At 59.0% G+C, this 22,717-nt stretch overlaps 1 protein-coding gene across 6 annotated transcripts; it reads right to left on the bottom strand.

The window, feature by feature from the left end:
- Positions 1-487: 487 nt before the first annotated feature.
- SLC39A13 (solute carrier family 39 member 13) lies at positions 488-9,055 on the bottom strand. Of its 6 annotated transcripts, none has more exons than XM_055547081.1 (10): positions 8,720-9,052; positions 6,820-7,128; positions 4,516-4,629; positions 4,182-4,306; positions 3,419-3,523; positions 3,218-3,307; positions 2,502-2,552; positions 2,057-2,185; positions 1,777-1,876; positions 488-1,684 (listed from the first exon to the last, which is right to left on the bottom strand). In XM_055547081.1, exons 2-9 carry the CDS (start codon positions 7,118-7,120, stop codon positions 1,814-1,816), a joined length of 978 nt encoding a protein of 325 aa, XP_055403056.1. In that variant the 5' UTR covers positions 7,121-7,128; positions 8,720-9,052; the 3' UTR covers positions 488-1,684; positions 1,777-1,813. The 6 variants fall into 6 exon arrangements, with proteins under 6 accessions (XP_055403056.1, XP_055403052.1, XP_055403054.1 ...); XM_055547077.1 differs by having other exon boundaries at positions 2,053-2,185; positions 8,720-9,047; XM_055547079.1 differs by having other exon boundaries at positions 4,182-4,321; positions 8,720-9,045.
- Between the last annotated feature and the right edge of the window lie 13,662 nt (positions 9,056-22,717).

Raw genomic sequence — 22,717 nt, 5'->3', positions numbered from 1 at the left:
GGAAGCAGCTCCTTCCCATGCCTGATGCTGGCTTTACTCAGCCTGTTCACTGGAGGGGAGGGTGTGGTTTAGAATAAAGATTTCATTTTTCCTTTTTAACAAAAAATAATTTCATGGAGGTCAAACCTGGAGACGACTTTGTGGGTGGAGCTCCCTCCCGTGGTGAAGTTACTCAGGCCAGGCTGGGAAGAAGCCCTTGGTTCGCAGGTCTGCGAGGACACCAGCCTTGGGGGTGACGTGGGCTATAATGGCCTAGAACCAGGCTTGTTTTATTGGCATAAAAAGCTAAAAGCAGAACAAGCCAGGGAAATGTGGAAATGTTTAATGTTTCTACCCTGTTCTGAGAAGCAGCTCAAAAGAGTGCAGAGGAGCGGAAGGGCTAGAAGGCGGGGATGATAGGCTGGGCAACCTGCAGGAGCCGGGGTGCGCAGAGCAGCCAACCTGGTGGGGACACGGGGTGCCCGGCTTTCATGTGCAGAACAGAGGCAGCCAGTTCGTGTATATTTATTTGCATCTCATCTATACAAGTTATTTACAGATACAAATGGAACCACAGCAAAACTGCTATAAAACCGATCAGCCCCTCCTGACAGCGACTCCTCCCCACAAGGCTGGAGCCTGGCTGTGGAGCGGGCCAGCTGAGTACCTGGGCGTCGGCCAAGGGAAATAGCTGGGGATTATGGCTTCAGCATTCTCCCAGAGCACATTCCTGAGTGCTGACAACGTGGAGCCCTCACCGCCCCCGCCCAGCCCCACCCGCGGTGGCTGGGGAAGGGGGCCCGCGTGGGGGGCAGGCGGCCACCGTTTCCTGTCTTCCTGCCCCCAGAGTGTCTGCTGGACCCCGGGCTGGCAGGAGCACCCGAGCGGATGGGGAGGACACTGGCCCAGGGCCGCTCGCTGCCCTGCTGGCTGCTGTTTGGCAGCTGGAGGTGGCAAGAGCTGCCGGCGCTGCCAGGGAGCATTTGCAGCGGTGGGGGGAACAGGAGCCGGCCCAGGGCTGACGGGGAAAAGGTCTTAGAAAGCATCTCCCAGCTCCGCGCTGGGTTGCAGTAGGGCCGTCAGCGCTGAGTGGAGCCGGGGGCAAAGCACCCACCTCTCCTCTCTTTGGCCTCAGAGCTGGTGAAGGGAGGACCAGGCCACGGCCAACAAAAGGTGCCCCAGCCTTGGTCCCTGGCTGCTCGGAGCCGGGTGCACGCGCCCAGGGGCTTACCCCCAAGGCCCAGGGCCACGGAGGCCTCGGCGGGGCCAGCTTTGGGGCTTGCTGCAGGCCTGGCTCCTTGGGCGGCTCACTCTTCCTGGCATCACGCACAGAGGCCTCTGCTCGGGACCACCACTCCCGTGCCTCACTGCTGACTCCGGGGGTGCAAACCCTCAGGGTGGCAGGGGGAGAAGACCAGTGGGCGGGCCCGGGCATCAGGGATCACAGTGTCGGCCTCGCACACACCTCTGGTCACATGTGCACACCACACACACACACACGCCACCCTCTTGTTGGGTTGGAGGTGCACTCGCTCTCTGACACACGCATATTCACTCATACACACACACACGGTCACAGAGTGAATCCGAGTCTCTTATTGCTGTGCAGGGGTGGGGCGCCAGAGACAGTCACTCCACGAAGACCGAGAACAGCACCATCACCACGATGCCCGCACAAAGCAGAAGCACCTGCTGCAGGGAGCGCCTGCGGGCGAGAGGGCCGGGGCTCAGGGGGCCGCACGGGCCGACGGGCAGCGGGCAGGGGCCTGCCAATGGCAGTGCCGGCGGGCAGCTCACCATGGGTCGTCTTCCTCCAGGAGGTCGGGCAGCACGTTCACCAGGGCGATGTAGAGAAAGCCGCCGGAGGTGAAGGGCAGGATCCAGGCCACCGTCTCCTCTGTAGCAGGGGGAGGAGCCCTGACTGGCTGGGGGGGCTGGGCGGCCATGTGTACCGACCGCCCCCGATCCCGCGGGGTGGACCCGGGCAGAGCCGGGCTCAGATACCCGGGTCAGGGCGGCCGTGCCCTTCGGCCAGGGCCCCTCTGTGGACCGCCACCACCCCCACGCCCGTACCTACTCCCTTGGGGGACTGCGCACAGATGGCGAAGCAGGCGCCCAGCAGGCCCCCCAGTGCCGTCGAGAGCTGCAGCTTGGCTGCGCTCCATCGGTCAAAGCCGGCCCGGAGCAAGATGGCAAAGTCGCCCACCTGAGGGGAGGTCCAGATGATCACTCTGGGCCCCGCTGGGGCCAGACGCCCTGAGCATCTCAGGTGTGGATGGGTGCACCGAGCCCCCAGCAGCAGCCCCATCGCTGGGCCCCCCGGCCCACACCCCCTCTGCTGGGCCCCCAGTCCTGAGGAGGCTGGAGCATGGCTGCAATGGTGGCAGTAGGCTGAGTAGGCTGAGTAGCCCCAGGTCTCTGGTGCAGCCCCCCAAGCCAACCATTGCTGGGCAGTCCCACCCAAAGTACCCCCCCCAGCTGCACACCCACATGGCTGATCATGGGGACCCTGTGGCACTCACCTCATGGGGGATCTCATGCAGGAGGATGGCCATGGTGGTCAGGAGCCCGATCTGCAGGGAGGGGAGTGTGTGTGGGGGTCTGTGTTGAGGGCACCCAGCTGTCCGCTCATCCTACCAGTATCTGCTCTGGGTGCCCTGGATGGACACTGTTTGGGTACTAGAAATACAGCAGCGAATAAAACAGACCAGGAATCCGCCCTCAAGAAGCTCCCAGTCCGGGGTGGGGGAGAGGCAAGGACTGAGTAAACGCAGAAAGAGCCGTGTGACCACACACCGTGACAGGGGCCATGGGACACGAGGGGCCTGGCAGATGAGGGGTCAGCAGAGGCCTCTTTGAGAAAGTGCTTTTGGAATGGAGGCCTGAAGGATGAGAGTGGGAGAAAGAACACTCCAAGCAGAGGCAGCAGGGAGGAGGAAGCAACCAGTGGGGGACGAGGTGGGCCAGTTCAAGGGCAGACAGACCTCAGGGCCCAAGCACAGAGGCAGAGGGAGCAGGAGTGGGGAGAAGCACGTAGAAGCAGGAAGGGGCTGAGTCTAGCAGCTTGGCTGAGGCCCGTGGTCCCAATGAGGAGTGTTCGCAGTAAGGAGGCCGGGGTAAGGTGCTGGGTGCAGGGAGCGTGGAGGAGGCGACTGGAGGCAGGGCCTCCTGGTCAATGTGGGCCCTGCATGCCCGTCACGATGGCCTGCGCCCCCACCCCCGCCCCAGCCTCACTCACCTTCTTGCTCACTAGGAAGCTGGCAGCCACGGCCAGCCCGTGGGTGAAGTTGTCTATGGTGTTGGCCAGCAGGTTGAGATAGCCACTGACCTGGGTGAGGAGGGACAGGGTTGGGCTGAGCCGGGCAGGTGGGCCTGAGCCGGGCCGGCCACTCGGGGTGGGGCGGCTGTGGGGGGGGCAGGGCCCGAGCGGGCCACTCACTTTGATGTTCCGGACCACGGCGCTCAGGCCGGGCTCTGCAGCCGGCTGGGCCAGATAGTGGCCTCCATTGAGCGCGGCAGCAGCTGCGGGGTCTTTGCTGGGGGCCTAGGGCCAGGAGAAGGGGGGAGAGGTGCCATTAGATGCCCCCCACTCGGCCAGGGTAAACAAAGGGAGGGAGACAGGGGAGACGCCTTTTATCTGGCTGGACTTCGCTGCTCAACCAGCCGGGTGACCCCAGGCCCAGCAGGCCCTCTGCTTTCCAGGCTGCTGTCGCCATCATCCATGGGACAAGTCATGGCAGGGGCTGCGCCCGATCGTTCCAGACAAGCTGGCCCAACCTCCCAGAGCTCCCAGGAAAGCGCCGAGAGACCCTCTTTTTTAGGGCTTGACTCAAAACCTGAATATTCACTGGAAGGGCTGATGCTGAAACTCCAATACTTTGGCCACCTGATGTGAAGAACTGACTCACTGGAAAAGACCCTGATGCTGGGAAAGACTGAGGGCGGGAGGAGAAGGGGACGACCGAGGATGAGATGGCTGGATGGCATCACCGACTCAATGGACATGGGTTTGAGTAAACTCCAGGAGTTGGTGATGGACAGGGAGGCCTGGCGTGCGGCAGTCCATGGGGTCGCGAAGAGTTGGACACGCCTGAGGGACTGAACTGAACTGAACTGAACTGACTCAAAACCTGGGCCTCCAGGCCCTAGTACCACCACAGAATGAAGGCTGACCTGTGTAGGCTCTGGAGTTTGGGGCTCACCTGGCTGGTCTCCTCCTTCCCTTTGCTGTCCAAGAACAACTTCTCCAACACCAGGAAGGTCAGGAAGCCGGCAATGACCCACAGTCCCAGCTGCTGTTGCTGCTGCAGGCGCTGCCTCTCACCACCTGCAGGGGGCAGCACTGACAAGCCAGGCCAAGCCAGGGTCACAGATCCCCATCGGAACGAGGGCACGGGGACCGTGACAGAGGTCCAGGCGCCCCTCTCCCAGTCCTTCTTCAGAGTGGGCATGGCCTAGGTCATTCCTGGGCCTGGGCACCAGCTCCACTCACTGCCCACCACCCTCCTGGCCCCCCCAGCCCGTGGCCTCACTCACCAGAGCTGGCGCTGTTCGTGTAGGCCCACGCCTCAGGGAGCAGGTGGAGAAACACGTTGCCCAGAAGTCCCCCCAAGGCAAAGCTGAGCAGCTGTTTCAGGCGCCGTGCCCCAGCTACAAGGCAGAGATGTGGGACCTGGGAACCGAGGCCAGAGTCCCTGGCCTGACCCCTTCCCCACCCAGCTTACTGGGCTCCTAGTGTGATCCCAACCAGACTGCAGGTCTCTGGAAGGCTGGACGTGGGCTGCTGGCCTCCCCGGGCCCCCAGCCTCCAGCCCCTCTAGGGGCTGGTGTTCAGCAGGAATTCACCACGTCCTGCAGGGCGCCCGTGGACCCACTACTGCTCCAGGGCTGAGAGAGCGGACAAGCCCCAGCTCCCAAAGCCAGCAGCTGGTAAGTCTTGCAGATTACTTCCAGGGCTCAGTCTCATCATCTGTAAACTGGGGACAATTGTATCTATGTGACAGTCAGTGATCTTGAGGAAATTAAATGACAACATGTACAGGAAATGCTTATTAAAGAGGAGTTTTTCTCTTCTCGGCCACTGATACTCTCAGCGAAGTGGCAGAGATCTGACAACCTGTGCAGACTTAGAATACCCAGAGTTGGAAGTGCCCTAAAGGGGCCCTTGGTTCAGTAGACAAACTGAGGCCCAGAGGAAAAAGGTGGCTTGGTGGTGGGGGTATGATCCCAGGGTAGCTACTGCTTCCAGGCTGTGCGACCTTGGGCTCCTCGAAGAACTCATTTGTGCCCGTGCGTCCCCATTTGTACAATGGAGCTAACAATCCAAGTCCTCCCTAGACTGACCCCGCAGGGATGCCATGAGAGGGTCAGGAGCGCCGGGGCTGAAGAGGGCTGTGTTCACAGCTGCGGTGCCAGCCCTCAGCCCAGGGCCCAGCACAGCTGTGTGCATGTCCATCTGCTGAATGAACGGTTCCTAAGCCTGGCAGGCAGCACAAGTCCCCGGGGGACCCTGGCTTCAGAGATTCCCAGGGCTGGTCCAGAACTTCCATGGCATTGTCCTGGCTGGGGGCGACAGGCACCTGCATCTTTAGGGCTCCCCATCTGATCCTGTTTCTCTTTCATCACAGAACGTCACTGTGGACACACGCACACGGTAGGAAGGGGAAGCCAAGGAAAGCCCTCTGCCACGCCTGCGCCCACCTCCCAGGTGCCCTCCCCAGAGGAGGCGGGCTGCCAGCGTCTCCGTGTTCCAGGGAAGGCCGCCCTGGGGGCTCTGGGTCTGAGCACCCTTTTGCACGCTGAAGGGGGGCTGAAGCGATAGGTGGCGCTTTTTACGGGGCACTGGCTGATGAACATGGAGCCCCTTCCCAGCGGTGGACAGTCTTCTTTTTTTTTTCAAGTTAACTGCTTAATTTATGTGGTGTGTTGGGCCCACCACCCCTACCCTTGTAGGGGTCACCGTGGCACCACCTGCCACACGAAGCCAGCCTCGCTGTGGTCGGAGCCCGGGACGTAAGCCTGCACAGTCCACGCCTAAGCATGGTTGAGACAGCAAGGAAACTCTGGCCAGAGGTGACACCTAGTCCCACTGCTCATCAGGTCTGCATACAGCATTTCATGTATTACCCCAGAGGTATAACATCAAGACAGGCTGAATAGCAACCGTCTTCTCCTGCATCATCCACCTGCCCCACCAGTACCACCACCTCACGTCTCAGTAAGATCCCAAACCCACTCCTCACTCGCTAAATATGGTACAAGGTGACACTCAGGGGAGGCAGGTCCACTTGTGTTCAAGAACGCCCCCCTCCCAGGTCTGGAAGCCAGGGTGGACGATATCCCCCAGGTTTTTCAGTGGCTGGGCAGTCTTCCAATCGCTTTACTGATATTAGTTCATTTAATCATCACAAAAACATCTATGAAGTTTATACTGTTATTATCCCCGTTTTTAAGGTTGGGACCTTGAGGCAGAGCCAAGTTAAGAACTCACGCAATACTACCAAAAGTGGCACAGCCAGGCTTTGAACCCCAGGCAGCCTGGTATCCTATTTCCAGCCTTGCCTCTTGCTTTGCAGTGAACGTTCACTGATGTTCATCTTTCAGGATAAACAGGTGCACAAACGGATGAACAAATAAGCTGGCGCACCCCGGCTCACTGGACCGCAGGGAAGAACTGTACTCGGTCCAGCCCTCTACCTCAGACACGCTGCTGCCTGGGACGAGACCCGGCTCTCCCAGGAAGGGCAGCGGCATGGTTCCCTGGTCACCTGCCGCCCCTGGGTCACCTGTCGTCCCCGGGTCACCTGCTGCCCCCTGGGTGCCGGAGAGGGGATCACTCACCTTCTGAGCGCAACGTGGTCCCCATCTCCAAGGGAATGACAAGCAGAGGGAAGACCCCGCTGAGCCCCACCATGAGTGAGCCCAGGAGGGAGCAGATCCACGTCTCCAGCCTCTCTCCACTCAGCAGGGCCCCCCAGGACTCGCTCTCCTTACTGTCCAGGCGACAGGCTGCTGCCACCCCCCGGCTCCGGAGGGCCTGCTGGGAGCCCCCAGCCCCTCCCAGGAGCTCCAGGGCAAGAGCCGTGAGGAAGAGGAGCCTCTGTCCCGCCATGCCGATGCCGGGGCAGGGACATCCAGGCATGCCACGTGCTGAAAAAACACACAAAGGCCGCTTGCGTGAGCGGCCACCCTTGGCCGCACACCTGCTTAGAAAACGTGGCACCTGGACCCTCCCCGCGCTCCCTGCGGCCATGGCACCCGCCCTCCTGCCTGCCTCCCCCAGGGCCTCCAAGGACCCCTGTGAGGGGTGCACGGAGCAATGGGGCTCTGCTCCTCCACACCCCACTTCCAAGGACCACACATTTTCTTTTTCCTTGGGAGCCAGTTCCAGACTTTGTGTCAGCCTGTCTGCCTAGGGCTAAACTTTCCTTAATGACAGGGTGAGGCGCTGGCTGGGTTCCCTTCAGCCACCGGCAGGCCCGCCCCATCAGGGTGTCTGGCTGCCAGGGGAGAAAGCTTGGCTGCCAGGATGCGCCCCAGTGAGGATACCCCCAGGAGCGGCGGCCGGCGGCGGCACTGTCTAGCTTGACGGGATGAGCTTAGGAAGCGCAGGTGGCGGAAGCCAAGCAGCTGGGCTAGGTCAAGACCATCAGGGCTTCTTCCTAGGAAATGAGTCTAATACCCTGGGGCCTGGAGACAGGCAGGACGTGAGGTGAGACCGAAGAGAGAGGCTCCTTCAGTGACGAGAGGCCTCCCAGATGCACGGGGCACGGGCATCCAAGACCCACCCTTAACTCTGTGCTCCACGCTTAAAGCTGCTGGGCTTGCGGTGCTGTGTGCTCAGTCGTTCAGCCCTGTCGACTCTCTGCGACCCCGTGGACTGTAGCCCGCCAGGCTCCTCTGTCCATGGGGATTCTCCAGGCAAGAATACTGGAGTGGGCTGCCGTGCCCTCCTCGCCTGACTGCGGACAAGTCCCTAAAGCCCTTCTCTGAGCCCTTAGTCTCCTCCTCTTCCGAGGAAGATCAGTATGGCCTCCCTCACTTGGTTGTGAGGGTGAGATGAGTTTGCCTTTTGGGTGAGCCTGCCTGGCATGGTGAAGGTGCAGAGAGCCCTCCTCGCGTTAAGGGGCAGCCCGAGTGTACCCAGCGGGCAGATCACAGGATCTGGATGTGAGTCAACCAAGAGGGAAGTTCAACCTGGAAACTCGGGCATGAGGTTTAAATGTGGTCTTCCCAGCCTCAGGCCGGCTGTGACCTTGAGCCGGTGATGTCTTTGCCTCAGTTTCCTCATCTCCTGATGGAGATGGGAGGAAGGGAAAGCAGCTAGCTGGAAGAGACGCTAGGGTCTGGGATCTCCAGGCCTTAACGGGACCCTGATGAAATCCACTGGGCTCCACTGGGGACCAAAGGCGGGACTGCGGCCAGAAGGCCGGGCTTGGGAGGCAGAGGCGGGTCACGGTTAGAGGTGAGGGGGCCCCAGGTGTGGAACAGGAGATAGGGCTACCGAGAGAGTCAGAGAGAAGAGAGAACGGGGGAAGCAAGAGCGGCAGAGTGAAGAGGGGGAGAGTCAAAGACGGATGCGGAGCGGGGAGAGATGGGGACGACGCGTGCGGAGACAGAGGAGAAGAGCCCAAGGAAGTTTTAACTCCCGGGCGAGAGGCCCAGGTCTGACCTGGACAAGGGGATCGGCAGAGTCCGCCCCGTCCGGGGCTCGGGCCCCGGGCGTCGGGCGGTCACTCACCGTGCGGCGGCGGCGGCGCTCCGGGCGGCCCCGGCCATCCAGCTGCGGCACCGCGCCCCGCCCCGGCTCTGCCCCGCCCGGCCCGGCGCCCCCCTCCACCCGGGCCCGGAGCCGCCCCCAGCGCGCGGCCACGTCACACGGGACCTGTCCGGAACCCGGCGCGCCGCGCGCCGCGGGGTCGCGGGGGGAGCGGCGGTAAAGGGGCGCGCTTCCGCCTCGAGGCTATGGGGGACCCAGGAGGCTGGCGCACTTCCGCTCGGGCCGGACCGGGGACAGTGGCGGAGAGCGTCGGGCGGAAGTGGGAGCCCCGTGGGCTCCCGGCTCGGCCTGGCTGAGCGAGAAAGGAGGCAGCGGCCCCCGCAGGGACCGCGAGCGGCCGGGGCACTTGGGCTTGCGGGGCCCGGCCGCCGCTTCCTCTCTCGGGCGGCGGTGCCGGCCGCGGCCGCACGGGGGCGCGCTCGGCCGCAGGACGGCGCCGCCCCGGGCCGGGGTCCGGGTGTGCGGGGCGGGGGACGGCTGCCGCGCTCCTGCTCTGAGTCAGCCGGGCCTGGCTCCTCCATGAGCCAGGGAAAGGGGAAGTTCCTGCCACAGGGAGGGGCCTAGCCCCGGGAACCTCAGAAGAGGGAATTTTATTCTTACTCATCGAATTATTTTTATGCTTTGGTTTTTCACTGGGAACCTCAAGCCTTTTGTCGCCAGGGCTTGTAACCCTTTGGAGTCCAATGCACGGTGGCCCGACGTTGCTGCCCGGTAAACTTCAAACCTTGGGGAGCAGAGACTCTGTGCTTCCGTCACTTTAGACGAGGGCAGCAAATTAGCATCATTATTATTATAATTGCAGTTTAACTGAACGTCGATGCCGTGCCATTCACTCTGTTCGTACTGTCTTCAATGAATCCTCGGGTCTGTCCCGTTAAGGTGGGGACTGTTAGCGCAGGGTCGCACAGATGGCAGAAGCCCGATTCAAACCTGGGTGTCCCTGGACCCAGAGCATGTGAGAGCACCTCTCACTTGCAGGATCATGGGAATCTGGTTTGGCATTTCCACATTTGCATTCTTCTTGGGGAATCAGCCAGGACCATATAATACCAGGAAAGGGGCACTTGGGTGCCCCCTTGGGTAGAGATTGTGTCCGGGGTGGGAGTCTCCGAGCCTCTGACCCTCATCTGCTCCTGCGGTGGGTCCTTCATCCGTCATGTGTCACTCTGTTACCGGGGGCTCCGACAGCACAGGGCTGTCACGTGCTACACCTACACCAGTTGCCCTATTCTACCGCACTCGCCCACGTTTGCCCTTCCTAGACCCCCAGCTACACAGCGGATCAGCTTTCCTCTGAAAGTCCTGTCTGCCTCAACCACCAGGCCCTTAGTTCTGCCGGGGCGCCCTCCTGTTCCGCTTCCTGAGTTCTGAAGTGGAAGCCCCAACTTACTTTGTAAAGGGAGGAGGACACTCAGGAATGCTGCTTTGGGATCTCTAAGATGCCCTCCCCACCTATGCAAATCACTCCTTCACATGCAAAGCACTTCACAATATACAAATGATTTCACAATAACACAGTCAGCATTCCCGCCACTAGGAGCTGAGGACTGCTGGCCGCCAGTAAGGGGATGGGCAAGACCCGGCTAGAAACACCACATGCTGCCTTCTCTCTGCCCTTTTCTCTCACTCGGGCCGGAATTTCCATCATTAGACTCCCTAATGTACTGGGGGTTGGGATGAGACTGGAAAATGGTCATGAGCCAGAAGAGCCCAGGTAGAGTTCAGTGGGGGAACCAAAGTGTGGCTGTTAAAAATGGTGAGTTAGATCTGCCAGGGGTTTCTGGATGTGGATGAGTAAGAAAAGAGAAATGTAGAAGTATCTTTAAATATATCCGCTAGTTTAAACTCATGACAAGGAGGATGATTAAAGGTATTGAGAGAGAGAGAGATATATAAGCCCGTGTATAATTGTGAGGCTCCTCTGTCCATGGGATTTTCCAGGCAATAGTCTTGGAGTAGGTCGCCATTTCCTTCTCCAGGGGATCTTCCCAACCTAGGGCTTGAACCCGGGTCTCCCACATTGTAGGCAGACGCTTTACTGTCTGAGCCACCAGGGAAGTCTAAATAAAAACTAGAGAAAATCAAATCTTCCCAGGCAGTGGGTTGAGACCCACACTTCCAATGCAGGGGGCATGGGTTTGATCCCTGGTCGGGGAACTAAGCCCACAGGCTGTAGCTAAGAGTTCGCATGCCACAACTAAAGATCTGCATGCTGGGGCTTCCCTGGTGGTTCAGTGGTAAAGAATCTACCTGTCCATGCAGGAGGCACAGGTTCGATCCCTGATCCAGAAAGATTCCACATGCAGTGGAGCAGCTAAGCCCCGGTGCCTGTGCTGTAGAGTCCGGGATCCACAACTACCGAGCCCACACCCCACAAATACTGAAGCCCGTGGGCGTCTTGAGCCTGTGCTCCACAAGAAGAGACGCCATGACAATGAACTGCAGCTAGAGAGTAGCCCCCGCTGGAATCAACTAGAGAAAACCCCCATGCAGCAACGAAGACCCAGGACAGCCAATAAGTAAATAAATAAAAGTGTTTTTAAAAAAAGAATCCTGCAGGCCACAATGAAGATCAAAGATCCTGTGTGCTGCAAGTAAGACGAGGCACAGCCAAATTAATTAAATTTTAAAAAGAGAAAAATTTTAAAAGCATACATATATAAAAAAGAAGGTATTACAGTAATGAACAGAGGATGACACAGGGTGGGGGCCATGCCCTCCTCTCCTTGCTGAGCACAGATGAATGGCTTCCAACACATTTATCAATCGGTTTGGAGGCTTCAGGGACTGCCTGGGTCACGGCACTGGGCCGGCACACTCCAGCAGGGCAAGGTGAGCCTGGACACTGCTTTCTTTGTGGTTGGGAGGCATCTGGCACCCGGGGTGGGGGTGGGGGTGGCGCAGACCAATTTCTCTGATTTCACTGAGTTGCCCAGGGTCTGACTAACACGTTGTTCCTGGCTCTGGTACCTTTACCAGAGGCTGCCTTTCTCAGCAGCCTCAGCCCCCTTACTTCTGGAAGGTGGGGCTGCTCCTCACCGGGCGATGGCCGGCACTGCCCAGACCCTGCCAACCCTCTCCTCCTTTGGCAGTCCAGGCTGGAGGCCCGAGGCCGGGCACCTTCCTCCTGCTTCCAGAGCGTGGCCTCTGTGAGACAGCCGGCCTTCTCTGGGCTTTCCGTGGGGGCCTGCAGGGAGGCAGCAGTCGCTTGGAGAAGGGCGTCTGAGGCTCAGGGGGCCCAGGGTGGGGTGAGGTGGAGCCCAGGGCTCACCTGGGGCCCCGCTGCTCTTACCATGGCCTCCGGCTCTGCCTCTCCACACTGGACGTGCCCTTCTGGAACCCGCGACCCTAACTCTGTCTCAACTTGCTCTTCCCAGGGCAGCCTTAGCTCCCCGTGAGTTTCTGGGGAGCTGTCTCCACTGAGTCTCCAAGCCTGGCTGGCAGTGCCCAGCGAGTCTACCGATGGCGCTCCCTGTGGCTAGGCTCCCTCCATCCCTCTCTCCTTTCCGGGGGCCTCCCTCCCTCTCTCCTTTCCCGGCGCCTCCCTGCCTTTACTGCCCCTGAGTCACTCCCACCCCACCCCGGCAGGCCTGGCTTGGCCTTCCCCTTCCAGCCCCTTCCACCGTCTCTGGTCTCTGTCGATTGGAATCCAGCCTGTTTGCAAGGCCGCCGCCTCTCTGAAGCCTTCTGGGTCTGTCCAGGCCCTCAGTGGTCGTGTCTTTGGAGCCCGGAGACCTGTCCCCTGAATACACAGGGCTTCTCCACCCACCACCCTCCTCAGCCTCGCCCCACTGTGGGCTTCTGGAAAGAAAGACAAGCTCTTGCCAATAACCCAGAGGAGAAGTCTGTCCAAATCAATTTAATGTCTCCCTTTCCCCCTCTCCTGCCTCAGGAGCACAGAATGGGATAAAATTCCTGTGCGCTACACACTGTGTTCTGAGACTTTGCAGGGCTCTCTTTTATTTAATTTATGTCTTTTTAAATATATATATATATTTATTTATTTGGCGGTGCCAGGTCTTAGTTGTGGCAAGTAGAACCTTAGTTCAGGCGTAGAGGATCTTAGTTTCCCGACCAGGGATTGAACCCACAGTTCCAGCATTGGGAGGCGGAGTCTCCTGAATCACCCCATTTAATTCACGTTTATTCATAGATTTCCTTGCATGTTACCCCGTTCAAATCCCATATCTCTGCTTCCTTCTTGGGGGAACCTGAGTTTTAACAATTCTTTCCTTATTTTTAATAAACATGAAAAAAAAGAAAAAATAAATAAACATGACAGGCAATACAATATTCTGTCCAATCTGCTTCTTTTTTTTTTAATAAGGAAAAGAGCTGTTTTCTTTTACATTATTCAGAATTTTGTTTGTTGTTTTTTTTTTAAAGTTGTTCTCATATAGGTCCTGCCTAACTCTTAATAAACTTCAGTTCATTTCAGTTGCTCAGTCATGTCCAATTCTTTGCAACCCCACGGACTGCAGCACGCTGTCCTTCACCATCTCCTGGAGCTTGCTCAAACTCATGTCCATCAAGTTGGTGATGCCATCCAACCATCTCATCCTGTGTTATCCCCTTCTCCTCCTGCTTTGATAAGCTTACTTTTAAATACTTTACATTTTGCAGGTAGTTAAAATAATGTATTTCATGTTACATTTTAAATGTAGTGCACAGGAAGGCAAATGATTTTTATGCACTCCTTTGATAACTGGTAAGCCAACTACATTTTCTTACTGGTTCTGGTCAATTCTCAGTATTACTCTTGAGTCTTCTGGGTGGGTAATCACATCATCTCCTAATAATAAAAGTAGCAGAAGGAAGGGAACCACATCATCTGTTGTAGAGATATGGTTTGGCTTGGTTTTGAACTTCATAGGAAGTATTTGGGGACTGGCTTTTTCCCTCAACGATATGGGTACTAAGGGCTTCCTGGGTGGCTCAGACAGTAAAGAATATGCCTGCAATGCAGGAGACCCGGTTTCAATCCCTGGGTTGGGAAGATCCCCTGGAGAAGGGAATGGCTACCTACCCTAGTATTCTTGCCTGGAGAATTCCACGGACAGAGGAGCCTGGCAGGCTATGGGGTCACAAAGAATCAGACAGGACTGAGCAATTAACAGTTTCATGGGTACTAAGATTGATTCACAATATTGGGAGAAGCTTGTTTTCTCGCACTGCTGAGCCATGTGCCACTGTGTGAATGAGTCCTCTGTAACGTACCCATTCTTTTTGTCAATAGGCATTTGGGATACTTCCTAGATTTTTGCTATTCAGGACAGGGCAGCTTTGAATGTTCCCTGTCTCTTGGAGCACATGCCAAAGTTTCTCTTGATTTTAGCCTGGAGGGGGATCTGCTGGGCTTTACAAGATAAGGCCAGATTGTTTTCCCCAGAGGTTGTCTGGAGTTGCACTCTGACTAATGCACTGGAGATCCCGTGGCCCCACCTCTTCTCCAACGTTTGGTGCTGTCAGTCTCGTTCATTTTTGCCCTTCACATGGTGTAAAATAGCATCTTATTGTGGTCTTTATTTGCATTCTTTCATTGCCAATGAGCTTGAGCATCCCTTAGATGTTGATTGGACAAACGTGTTTCTTTTGTAAAAAGGCCAGTTCATGTCTTATATCTGTTTTTCTGTTGCATGACGAGGGTTGTTTTTTGTTGTTTGTTTTATTTTTTTCTCCATGGTTTTGCAACAGTCCTTTATGTATTTTTGATGTTTATCCTTCACGAGTTGGACCTGGCAGACAGGCAGACGTCTCCTCCAGTTTGTGGCATTTCACTTTCTCTAAGGTGTCTCCACGTCTCTCTTCCCTCCCACACCTGTGCCAGGGATGCGAGTGTGCGTGCGTGCGTGTGTGCACGCGGGCGCGTGTGTGGTGTGTGTGTGGTGGGCTCCTGTCCCTCAGAACACCTTGCAGACCAAGGCCACTGACTCTCCTGCTCCCTGGGGCGTTAAGGGACCCCGGTAGCCCTCCCGTATTTGGTCGAGGGGGCCCGGATGGGGAGCCCCCGTCGGGGTGGGGGTGGATGTGCTGCCGCAGGGAGGGCCTCATCACGATGATGCCCCCTCCCAGGAGTTGTTTATCACTTCCGGCTGCTCACCTGGGGGCCGGGCCCCTCTCTGCTCCGCTGGGCAGCAGCCCGGGCACTCCCTGGGGGCGGGCGGCCGCGGGGGAGGGGCGCCCCGGCCCGGGCCCTCGGGAGGCGGAGGCGCGGGCCAGGCCTGCGGCGGGGGCTGGGCGGGGGGCGGAAGCTGCCCGAGCAGATAAGAGCCGAGGTCGGTCCTGCGGTGAGACAGTGCGGGACGCCGCCTCCTCCCCCTAGCCTCCGCCCAGCCCGCCCCCGCACTCTCCGGTCCCAACTCCCCGGAGCCACGGTCAGCCCCGGCGGCCCCCTCCCTCCAACCCCGGGGGTTGATCCCCTGCAGCCGTGGGGGATGGGGCTCCAGCCTGCACGTTCCGTTCCAAACTTCAGTCATCTCCGTTGGAAAATGGGGGTAGGAGCTCCAGTTACCCACCCCAGGGCCGTTGGGGATGGGACAGGCGCAGGCTGGTGAAAGCCCTTTGTAGATCTGGGCCCTTTTGTAAAGAAGGGGTACCCTGAGTTCCTCGCATGGCCCCTGCCTGTTCTTGCTGACTCTCCAGGCTTGATCCCCACTGTGTAGATGAGGATTTGAGGGGCCTGCCTTAAGTCACAGAGCTGGCCGTCAGGAAACAAGTGGGGAGCAGAATGGAACTCTTTGTATTGCCCCCAACCCCGGGAACAGAGCTAGGTTTGGGTATGCTTGTACACTCTGGGGGCCCTCTTTAAGAAAAAGATTACAAAATCACAAATACAAATTTGCTGAGGCCTCTCCCCCGGCCTTGAAAGGGGTCCAAGCAAGCGAGAAGCACACGTCCAGCTTCTTGGTTTCCTGGCCCCACCCTGCAGACCCCCCGGGGAAGGGCTTACACCCCTCCTATAGGAGCAGGTCGGACACCAATATAGTTGCAGGGTTGGCCCAAGGAAGGACAGCTGGGGCCTAGAGGAGTCCCCGCTGCAGCTGGGCGCACCCCTTGCATGCATAGGCGGCCCTCCGCCAGCCCAGCCCAGCCCAAAAGTGAGAGCAGTCAGGCATTTGGGGACTGCACCACAGCTGGGCAGGGCCCAGCCCTTCAGTCCCAGCCAGTGGAGGTTTACTTTGCCACTCAGGGCCTCTGACTTGTGGGCTGGCAGTGGTAGGGAAAATTCCTAGGAAAAAAAGGAAGGGGGACCTGTCTAGGGCAGGGTAAGTGCATCTGACTTGGAGTCACATGGGCCTGAGGTTCAAGTCTCTGCAGGACCATGTGACCTTGGGAAGACTCCTTCACCTTGGTTTCTTCATCTGTAAAATGGGAGTAATAATAGTACCTACTCGTCAGAGCTGTAACAAGTCTTAAATGAGGCCATGCATGAAGAAGGGCTGAGCCTTTGGCCTTTAGAAGCAAATTTCCCTTCTGTGAAATCTCCAGGTCAGGAGAGGCATCTTTCTCTCCATATTAGGGCTGTCACTTATGCAGTGGGGGGTGGAGTGGTGTGTCTCTGGTTGCAAAATTGAGATGTAGACCCCATGAATGCCTGGCAGCAAGGCCCTGGTTCTAACCACTGGGGAACACTGCCCCCTTGGGCCTGCTCCATCCACTACGAGGCGCGCATGCGCAGGGCAGGGAGCCTGGGGAGCATTTGATTCAGGAGGCTGCTCACCTTTCTGGATTTTATAATCTCTGATCTTATGGTCACCTGAGGCTGGAATTTTTCTAACTCTGGCATACTGCAGCCTGAACCAGGAGAAGCAGGAGACTCTGGGGATGGAGACAGAGCCGGGGAACTGGGAATAGGCCATGACTGAGCCAAGAACCTGCCTGCCAGTGCAGCAGATGTAAGAGACATGGGTTCTTTCCTTGGGTCTGGAAAACCTCCTGGAGAAAGGCATGCAAGCCACTCCAGTACTCTTGCCTGGAGAATCCCATGGACAGAGGAGCCTGGTGTGCTACAGTTCATGGGGTGGCAAAGAGTCGGACACACCTGAACAACTGAACTGAACTGAAGCTACTTCGCATGGATGCACACATGAGCCTGGGCAACAGTGACATCCCAAAGGACTCAAAGTCTTCCAAAGAGGTGCTGCTTCACCTCATGGTTTGCTTAGGATTTCTCCTGGGTTAACTGATGAGAGAACTGAGTTCTCAGCTCAGAGCTGCCCCTCTCTAGCCAGCTGACCTCACACCAGTCCCTCTTCCTCTCTGAGCCTCAGTTTCCTCATCTGTGAAATGGGGATAAGAATACTTCCAACTGCAAGGATTACAAGATGTGGTGTGCACAGAGTGCCTGGTGAACACTACCCGTTGTTCAAACCGTGTGGCTGTCTGGGGATGAAAGGTGGTGTCTTAGGAGGGCAGGAAGTGTGTGAGTAGATGTGGGGAGTCCTGCCAGGGCAAGAGTTGAGCCTCCAAGGACCTCGCCTCACAGATGTAGTGCCTTGGGGTAGGGCTGGGAACCCCAGCTTCGGTACTCTCCCAGATCAGGACAGGTCAGAGGGAGGTCAGGGGCCCTGGGCGTGCAGAGAAGAGCAGGGAGCAGAGGTTCTCAGGCAGGTGAAAGGGAAAGGAGGGAGGAAGTGGGGGCTTCTGGGAGGAGACAGGAGTGGCGGTCGCTGTGTGCTGCTGGCCACACGGTCACCGTGAGGCCCCAGACCATGATCTCCTTTGTCCTACATTACCGGCTTTCAAGTGAGGCCTTTCCCCAGTGGGGAAACCGAGGCTCCAAAAGGCGAGATCACTTGCCTAGGCACTGCAGGCTCCCCAATCTGTCTGGCTCTGCAGCCCGGACTCTCCAACAGTCACAGCCACTTTCTTATCTTATCTGCCTGACGAGGTTGTGAGTGAAGCAGCGTGATCTCAGAGGTGCAGAGGGATCCTGGGCCCTGCTGCTGTCTCCTAGGACCCCGAGCTCTAGGCTGCCAGCTGTTCAGGAGATATTGCCGGGAGACCCTGGGGGCTGGGAGCCCAGGTGGGGCCCAAAGCATTTGCTCTGAGTGAGAGCAGAGACCCCTGGAGTAAAGGGGAGTGAGCCTGCCATCTCAGGAGGGTTCCAGTAAAGATACCCCAACAGCAGGGGAAGCTGGAGGCGTCGCTCATAACAGGGCCAAAACTAGCCAACGTATTTCTGAAATTCCTTCTTCTTGTCTTAAAAATTCATATAGATTTGTATCCTGTTAAAAAGGTGGGCTCCCCCACTCCATGCACAATTAAAAAAAAATCAGTTTCTACTCTCAGTTTCTACCTGCGTGGACACACCAGGAAGACGTGATGTCTTCAGTGACTGCGTGTATCTGGGGCCTGCCCTGTGGACCCCAGGCCCTGGGCCCCTGGTCTGGTTTGAGAAAGTGCAGGGACAGAGTTGAGGTCACAGTCCTGCCTGTTGTCACAGTCTAGGGCTCTCCCCACCTCCACTCTGTGCTCCTGCCTCTTGCTTTGACTCTCCCGTCTCCTTTCATAGACGTTTGTCCAGCCCAGCCCAGCCCAGCCGTCCCACTGGGACTTCTCAGATGCTTCCCGCCCGCCCCTTCACGCCCTGAGGGTCCTTGTCCAGAGGGTCCCTACCCATCTTCAGCTGTCTATGTAGGGCAGTCTAAGCCCTTGCCTCCTCAGACGAACAGCCTTGTTGAATCTTCCCGTGCCCATTTGGAGGAAACTGAGGCCCAGTGCTGAGAGAGCCTGGGCCTTCAGGGTTCCCAGGGGACCTCCGGGCAGGTGGGGTACCTCGGCCTAGGGGAAAAGACACCCTATCTGGGCCCCCACCCCCTGCCAGGGATGCAGGGAGGAGGAGGGAAAGCCGTGGGGTGCCGGGGGCTGCCGCCTGGCAGGTCCCTATGCCCAGGGTAGGGAAGTTTCTTATTTCTCCTGCTCCGACTTCCCCCTTTGATTTATTATAGCCATGAAATGCTCTGCTCTCTTCTCTTTTCCTTGCTGTCCGCGGGGCTGGAGCAGTGCAGGCCCTGCGGGACTCCCATCTCCTTCCAAAGGGTGAGCCCCGGCGCGGGGAGCCGTAAAGGAGAGGTGAGTCGAAGCAGGTAGGGCGGACGAGGAGAGGCCCCGACTCCCACCCCTGCTCCCGGCCCCCCCAAGGCTGGCCCGGGGGCAGGACCCCAGGGGCGGGCTCTGTCTCGGTCGGTCGGGAAGGGCTGGGGCCGGGCCGAGAGGGTGTGGCAGGTGTGGACTTGACGGCAGACAGCTCCCAGGGGCTGTGGGGGTGGCGGGCTCTGAGGCCGCGGCCTCGGGAGGCTGGCGGATGGAGCCCGGTCAAGTCGAAGGCCGTCAAATAGTCCTCCCGCGCTAACCCTTAGGCCGGAGAGGTGGCTTCTCTGTGACCCCTGACCCCATATTCTGATTTCTCGATGGCCAGAGGGGCCCTGGTTCAGCCGCCTCTGGGGGATGAGGCTGAGCACCCAGAGGAAGGCGGGAGGCCCGAAGCCCAGGCCTCGGGCTTCTCGAGGCCAACCCCCTGCCCCCGTTGGACATCGGCCCGAGGCCGGGGCCAGGCAGGTGAGGGCTGAAGTCCGACGGCCCGGCCCCCGGGGCGGACCTGGCGGCGGAGCATCCCGGGCCGCCGCGGTGTGGTGCCTGTGGTAACGGGGCTGTTGGCATTTTGCAATGGCCCGGGGGCGGGGAGGCTGCGCACACACGCTTCCTGTGGTGACTGGGCGCTTCCTGTTTTCTCAGGCGCCGGACTTGCTGCTGCCGATGTGGAAACAGGGGCAGCTGCAGCCGGGGTGGCTCCAGGCAGGGCGGCCCGCCGACCCTGCCCAGAGGGGCCTGAGTGGGCCCGCGCCCCAGGCCCCGACCCGGGCAGTAGATGGCCCGAGTTACCCCCCAACCCAAGGGCCCCCATGCCTCCCATCCCCAACAGCTTCTGCCAAGAGGAAGGGGCCAGGCAGGGCTGCCCGAGGCTGAGCAGGTGGTCCAGAGGGTCCGAGGTCCAGGGATGGGAGCTCTGGTCCCAGCTCTGTCCTTTGTTCTCTGAGTGCCTCTGGCCATCCCTGACCCACCCCAGGCCTTGGTTTTCCTCTTTCACGTGAGGTGATCATGGTACTCGGAGTCTAAAATCCCTCACCCATTTCAGGCCCATTTCTGACCTTCCTTGATATTTTCCATCCCAAGAGCCTCAGCTTTGAGGACAAGATGGGCCCTGAGACTGGGACCCTCCGAGGTGGGGCTTGGCATAGGCCTCGACAGAGAGGGGTTTGGAGAGACTGGGGGCAGGGGAGAGCACAGCTGCTGGGGGAACCAGACTTCCAATTGAGGTGTGGAGGCCAGGAAAGGCCAGCACCAGGTTAGGGAGACAGGCTGTGGATGGGACAGACCGAGAATGGTGGCAGACAAGGTTGACTCGGAAGGATTCCGAGCGGGAGAAAGATCTCCGGATCCTCTGTATCCCTACAAATGTTAGGAAAGGGTCTGTACACCCTCACATTGTTTCTCAGGAGAAAGACGAGTAGGGCTAGGGGCAGGGCCAGCCTTTCCCATCTGTCCGGCAAGGAGGTGGGTGCCTGTGTGGTGTGACATGTGGGCCTCGGGAGGGCCCAGAGCCTTCTCCAGGCATCAGGTGCCTGGAGGTTCCACCACCAGGCCAGGCGTCGGGAACTTGGCATTGCCTTTTCCCCGAATGTGTTTTGTTTTGTTTTCAAGCTGCTCTTGCAAGAAGGGGAGGGCAGATGACTTGGCTGCTTGTGGAGATTGCTGACAGCATCTGACGTCTGGAGGAAGAATTTCTTTGCAGGAAGGCCGAGGCTTGGGTGCCCCTGGGGGAACTGACCGGTCCACTGACTGAGTTCAGCCACCCCACTCAGCCCAGGAGGTTCTGAGGGACCCACTTCCTAAGTGGCTTCTCCTCAGTCTCAAGGCCTGTCCATCACGGACGGCCAAGGACTGGTTCCAACCAGAGAGGCCTCCAGGATCCCAAGACCCTGGTGCTCAGCCTGAGGGGCTGGGAAGCCGGCCTGGCCGCTGCCATCAGGTCCCCTGCCTTGGTGCCTGGGGTCAGCTCAAGTGCTGAGTTGGCGGCTCCGCAGCTGCTCTTCTGCCCACGGAGGCCCAGTTATAAATAAGCCCAGTGTTGGCCAAGTCATCAAGTTCTATCCCAGCTGTATTACCTCAGTGACCACAGGTTGGGGCTGCCCAGAACTGGGCCCGCCAGAACCTGCCCATCAAGGCCAAAGGCCGGGCCAGCCTCGATGCTCACAGTGGGGGGTCCTCAAACCCAGGGCGGGGGCCTGTGCAGCTCAGACCTGGACCTGCCTGGACACGGGCCACAGAAGGGGCAGGACCCATCCCGCCTGCATGGAGCCAGCAGCTATTTACAAACCGAAACCTGGAGAAGCGAAGTGGCTGCGGCCAGAGTGGCTCCAGGCCCCCCGGCCCCCACTCCATCCCCCGCGGCCCCCTCCCCCGCTCCACACGGCTTCCTCTTTCCTTCCCCACATAGCTCCCCAACCTCCCACTGCCCCGGCCAGCTCTCTCTGGACAACCTGCCAGGACCTCACAGTGACCCCCACACGCCCCGTCCCCGGCCCCTCAGCCACTTTGCTTGGAGGTTGGGGGGTCCCCTTCAACTCCTCACCCCCGCCCAGGACCCCATGAGCCTGGGCTTCTTGGAGCAGCCCCCTCCCACCGGGGCCCGGCCCACTCTGGCCTGCCCGAAGCACATTCCCACAGTTCTCAGTTCCCCTTCGTGACTGGAAAAGCTCCAGCCCTGATGGCCGCCATGACGCTGCTCGGCCCTGCCCTAGGGTAGCCGCTCCAGCAGCTCCTTGACCTTTCCCGGGGGGGAATGGTGGGGGCAAGGAATCTGGGGTGCTGCGGTGGGCCTGGGGGCACCCGGGGCCTTCCAGGGGGCTTGTTTCTGGGTGGGAGGCCCCAGCCATCTACTGTCTTTGAGATGGGCTTCAGCCCCCTCATCCAGCTGGTCTGGGTCACAGGCCCTCTTGCGGGGCAGAGTTGAGCTGGGACAGATGGACGCTGGGCCTGAGACCACGGCTCACGCTGCTTGGGAACCACAGGCAGGACTGGCGCTGCAGCAGGGGATTGTTCTAGGAAGAGACAGAAGACAGCACAAGGAACACTCGTTTCAAATCATGAACAAGCTCTCTCACGATGGCGCAGAGCGGGTCGGTTCTTTTCATCCCCAGATAGAGCCTGTCCCACCGTCTCCATCAGAAATGGATGCTGGGGCGCAGAGGGCAAGGAGCGTGTCCCAGGCTACACAGTGGGCAAGTGTCTGGACCGGGAGTCAGGGTTTCCCGACACCCAGTCCCCTCGTCTGTCCATCTGACTAGCCCTGGCTCCATCTCATCCGCCCGTCTCCTTCCCAGGGAGGACACAAGTTTCCCAGCCCCGGGGACAAGGCAGGAAGCCAGGCTGTCCCGAAGCTTGAGGGGGACGCAGGCCTTGGACCCTGAAGCTGCCAGACCTGGTCGTCAGTGGCCCAGGTCCCCTTCCACGGCCTCAGGAGAAGGCTCTGCCTGCCCCACTCCATGCCTCCCACCAAGTCCCAGCTGAAGCAGAGCCCTGGCTCCCACACCCCCTCAGCCGCAGCCAGCGGCCACGTTCCGCCTGACTTCTCTGAACGTCAGAATCCTCTTCCGTGGATTGTAAGTGCTCAAACACAGCAGGCAGAAACTGTCTCTGGAGCCGGGACATGGCGCCTGCCCACAGTCCTGTGCGGGAGGCAGATGAGTGTTAAGATGCTGAGGACTCTGGAAGGGAGACTGAGGCTGGGGGACCCCAGGAGAAGGCGACGGGTGCTTCCCGGGATAAGGAGGGGTCCCTCAGGTGGGATAGGAAAGAGGTCCCCAACAAAAGCCCTGGGGGACGGGCTCTCCATGCTGAGTCCCACCCCTGGGCCTGGGCTCTAGGGCTTCCCACAGTTCAAGTCAAGTTCCTTTT

Source organism: Bubalus kerabau, chromosome 15, assembly GCF_029407905.1.
Source record: "Bubalus kerabau isolate K-KA32 ecotype Philippines breed swamp buffalo chromosome 15, PCC_UOA_SB_1v2, whole genome shotgun sequence".
Classification (NCBI taxonomy): domain Eukaryota; kingdom Metazoa; phylum Chordata; class Mammalia; order Artiodactyla; family Bovidae; genus Bubalus; species Bubalus kerabau.
Note: the sequence above shows the minus strand (reverse complement) of the source record. Positions and strands in the feature narration are given on the sequence as shown.

Excerpts from the sequence above, each read along its gene's own strand:
- SLC39A13 (XM_055547075.1), bottom strand. The coding sequence starts at position 7,120 with ATGCCTGGATGTCCCTGCCCCGGCATCGGCATGGCGGGACAGAGGCTC. Across the intron at positions 3,524-4,181 it reads GGAAGGAGGAGACCAGCCAG|GCCCCCAGCAAAGACCCCGC; the intron begins GTGAGCCCCAAA and ends TCCTGGCCCTAG. Across the intron at positions 1,877-2,052 it reads GCAGTCCCCCAAGGGAGTAG|AGGAGACGGTGGCCTGGATC; the intron begins GTACGGGCGTGG and ends CCCCTGCTACAG.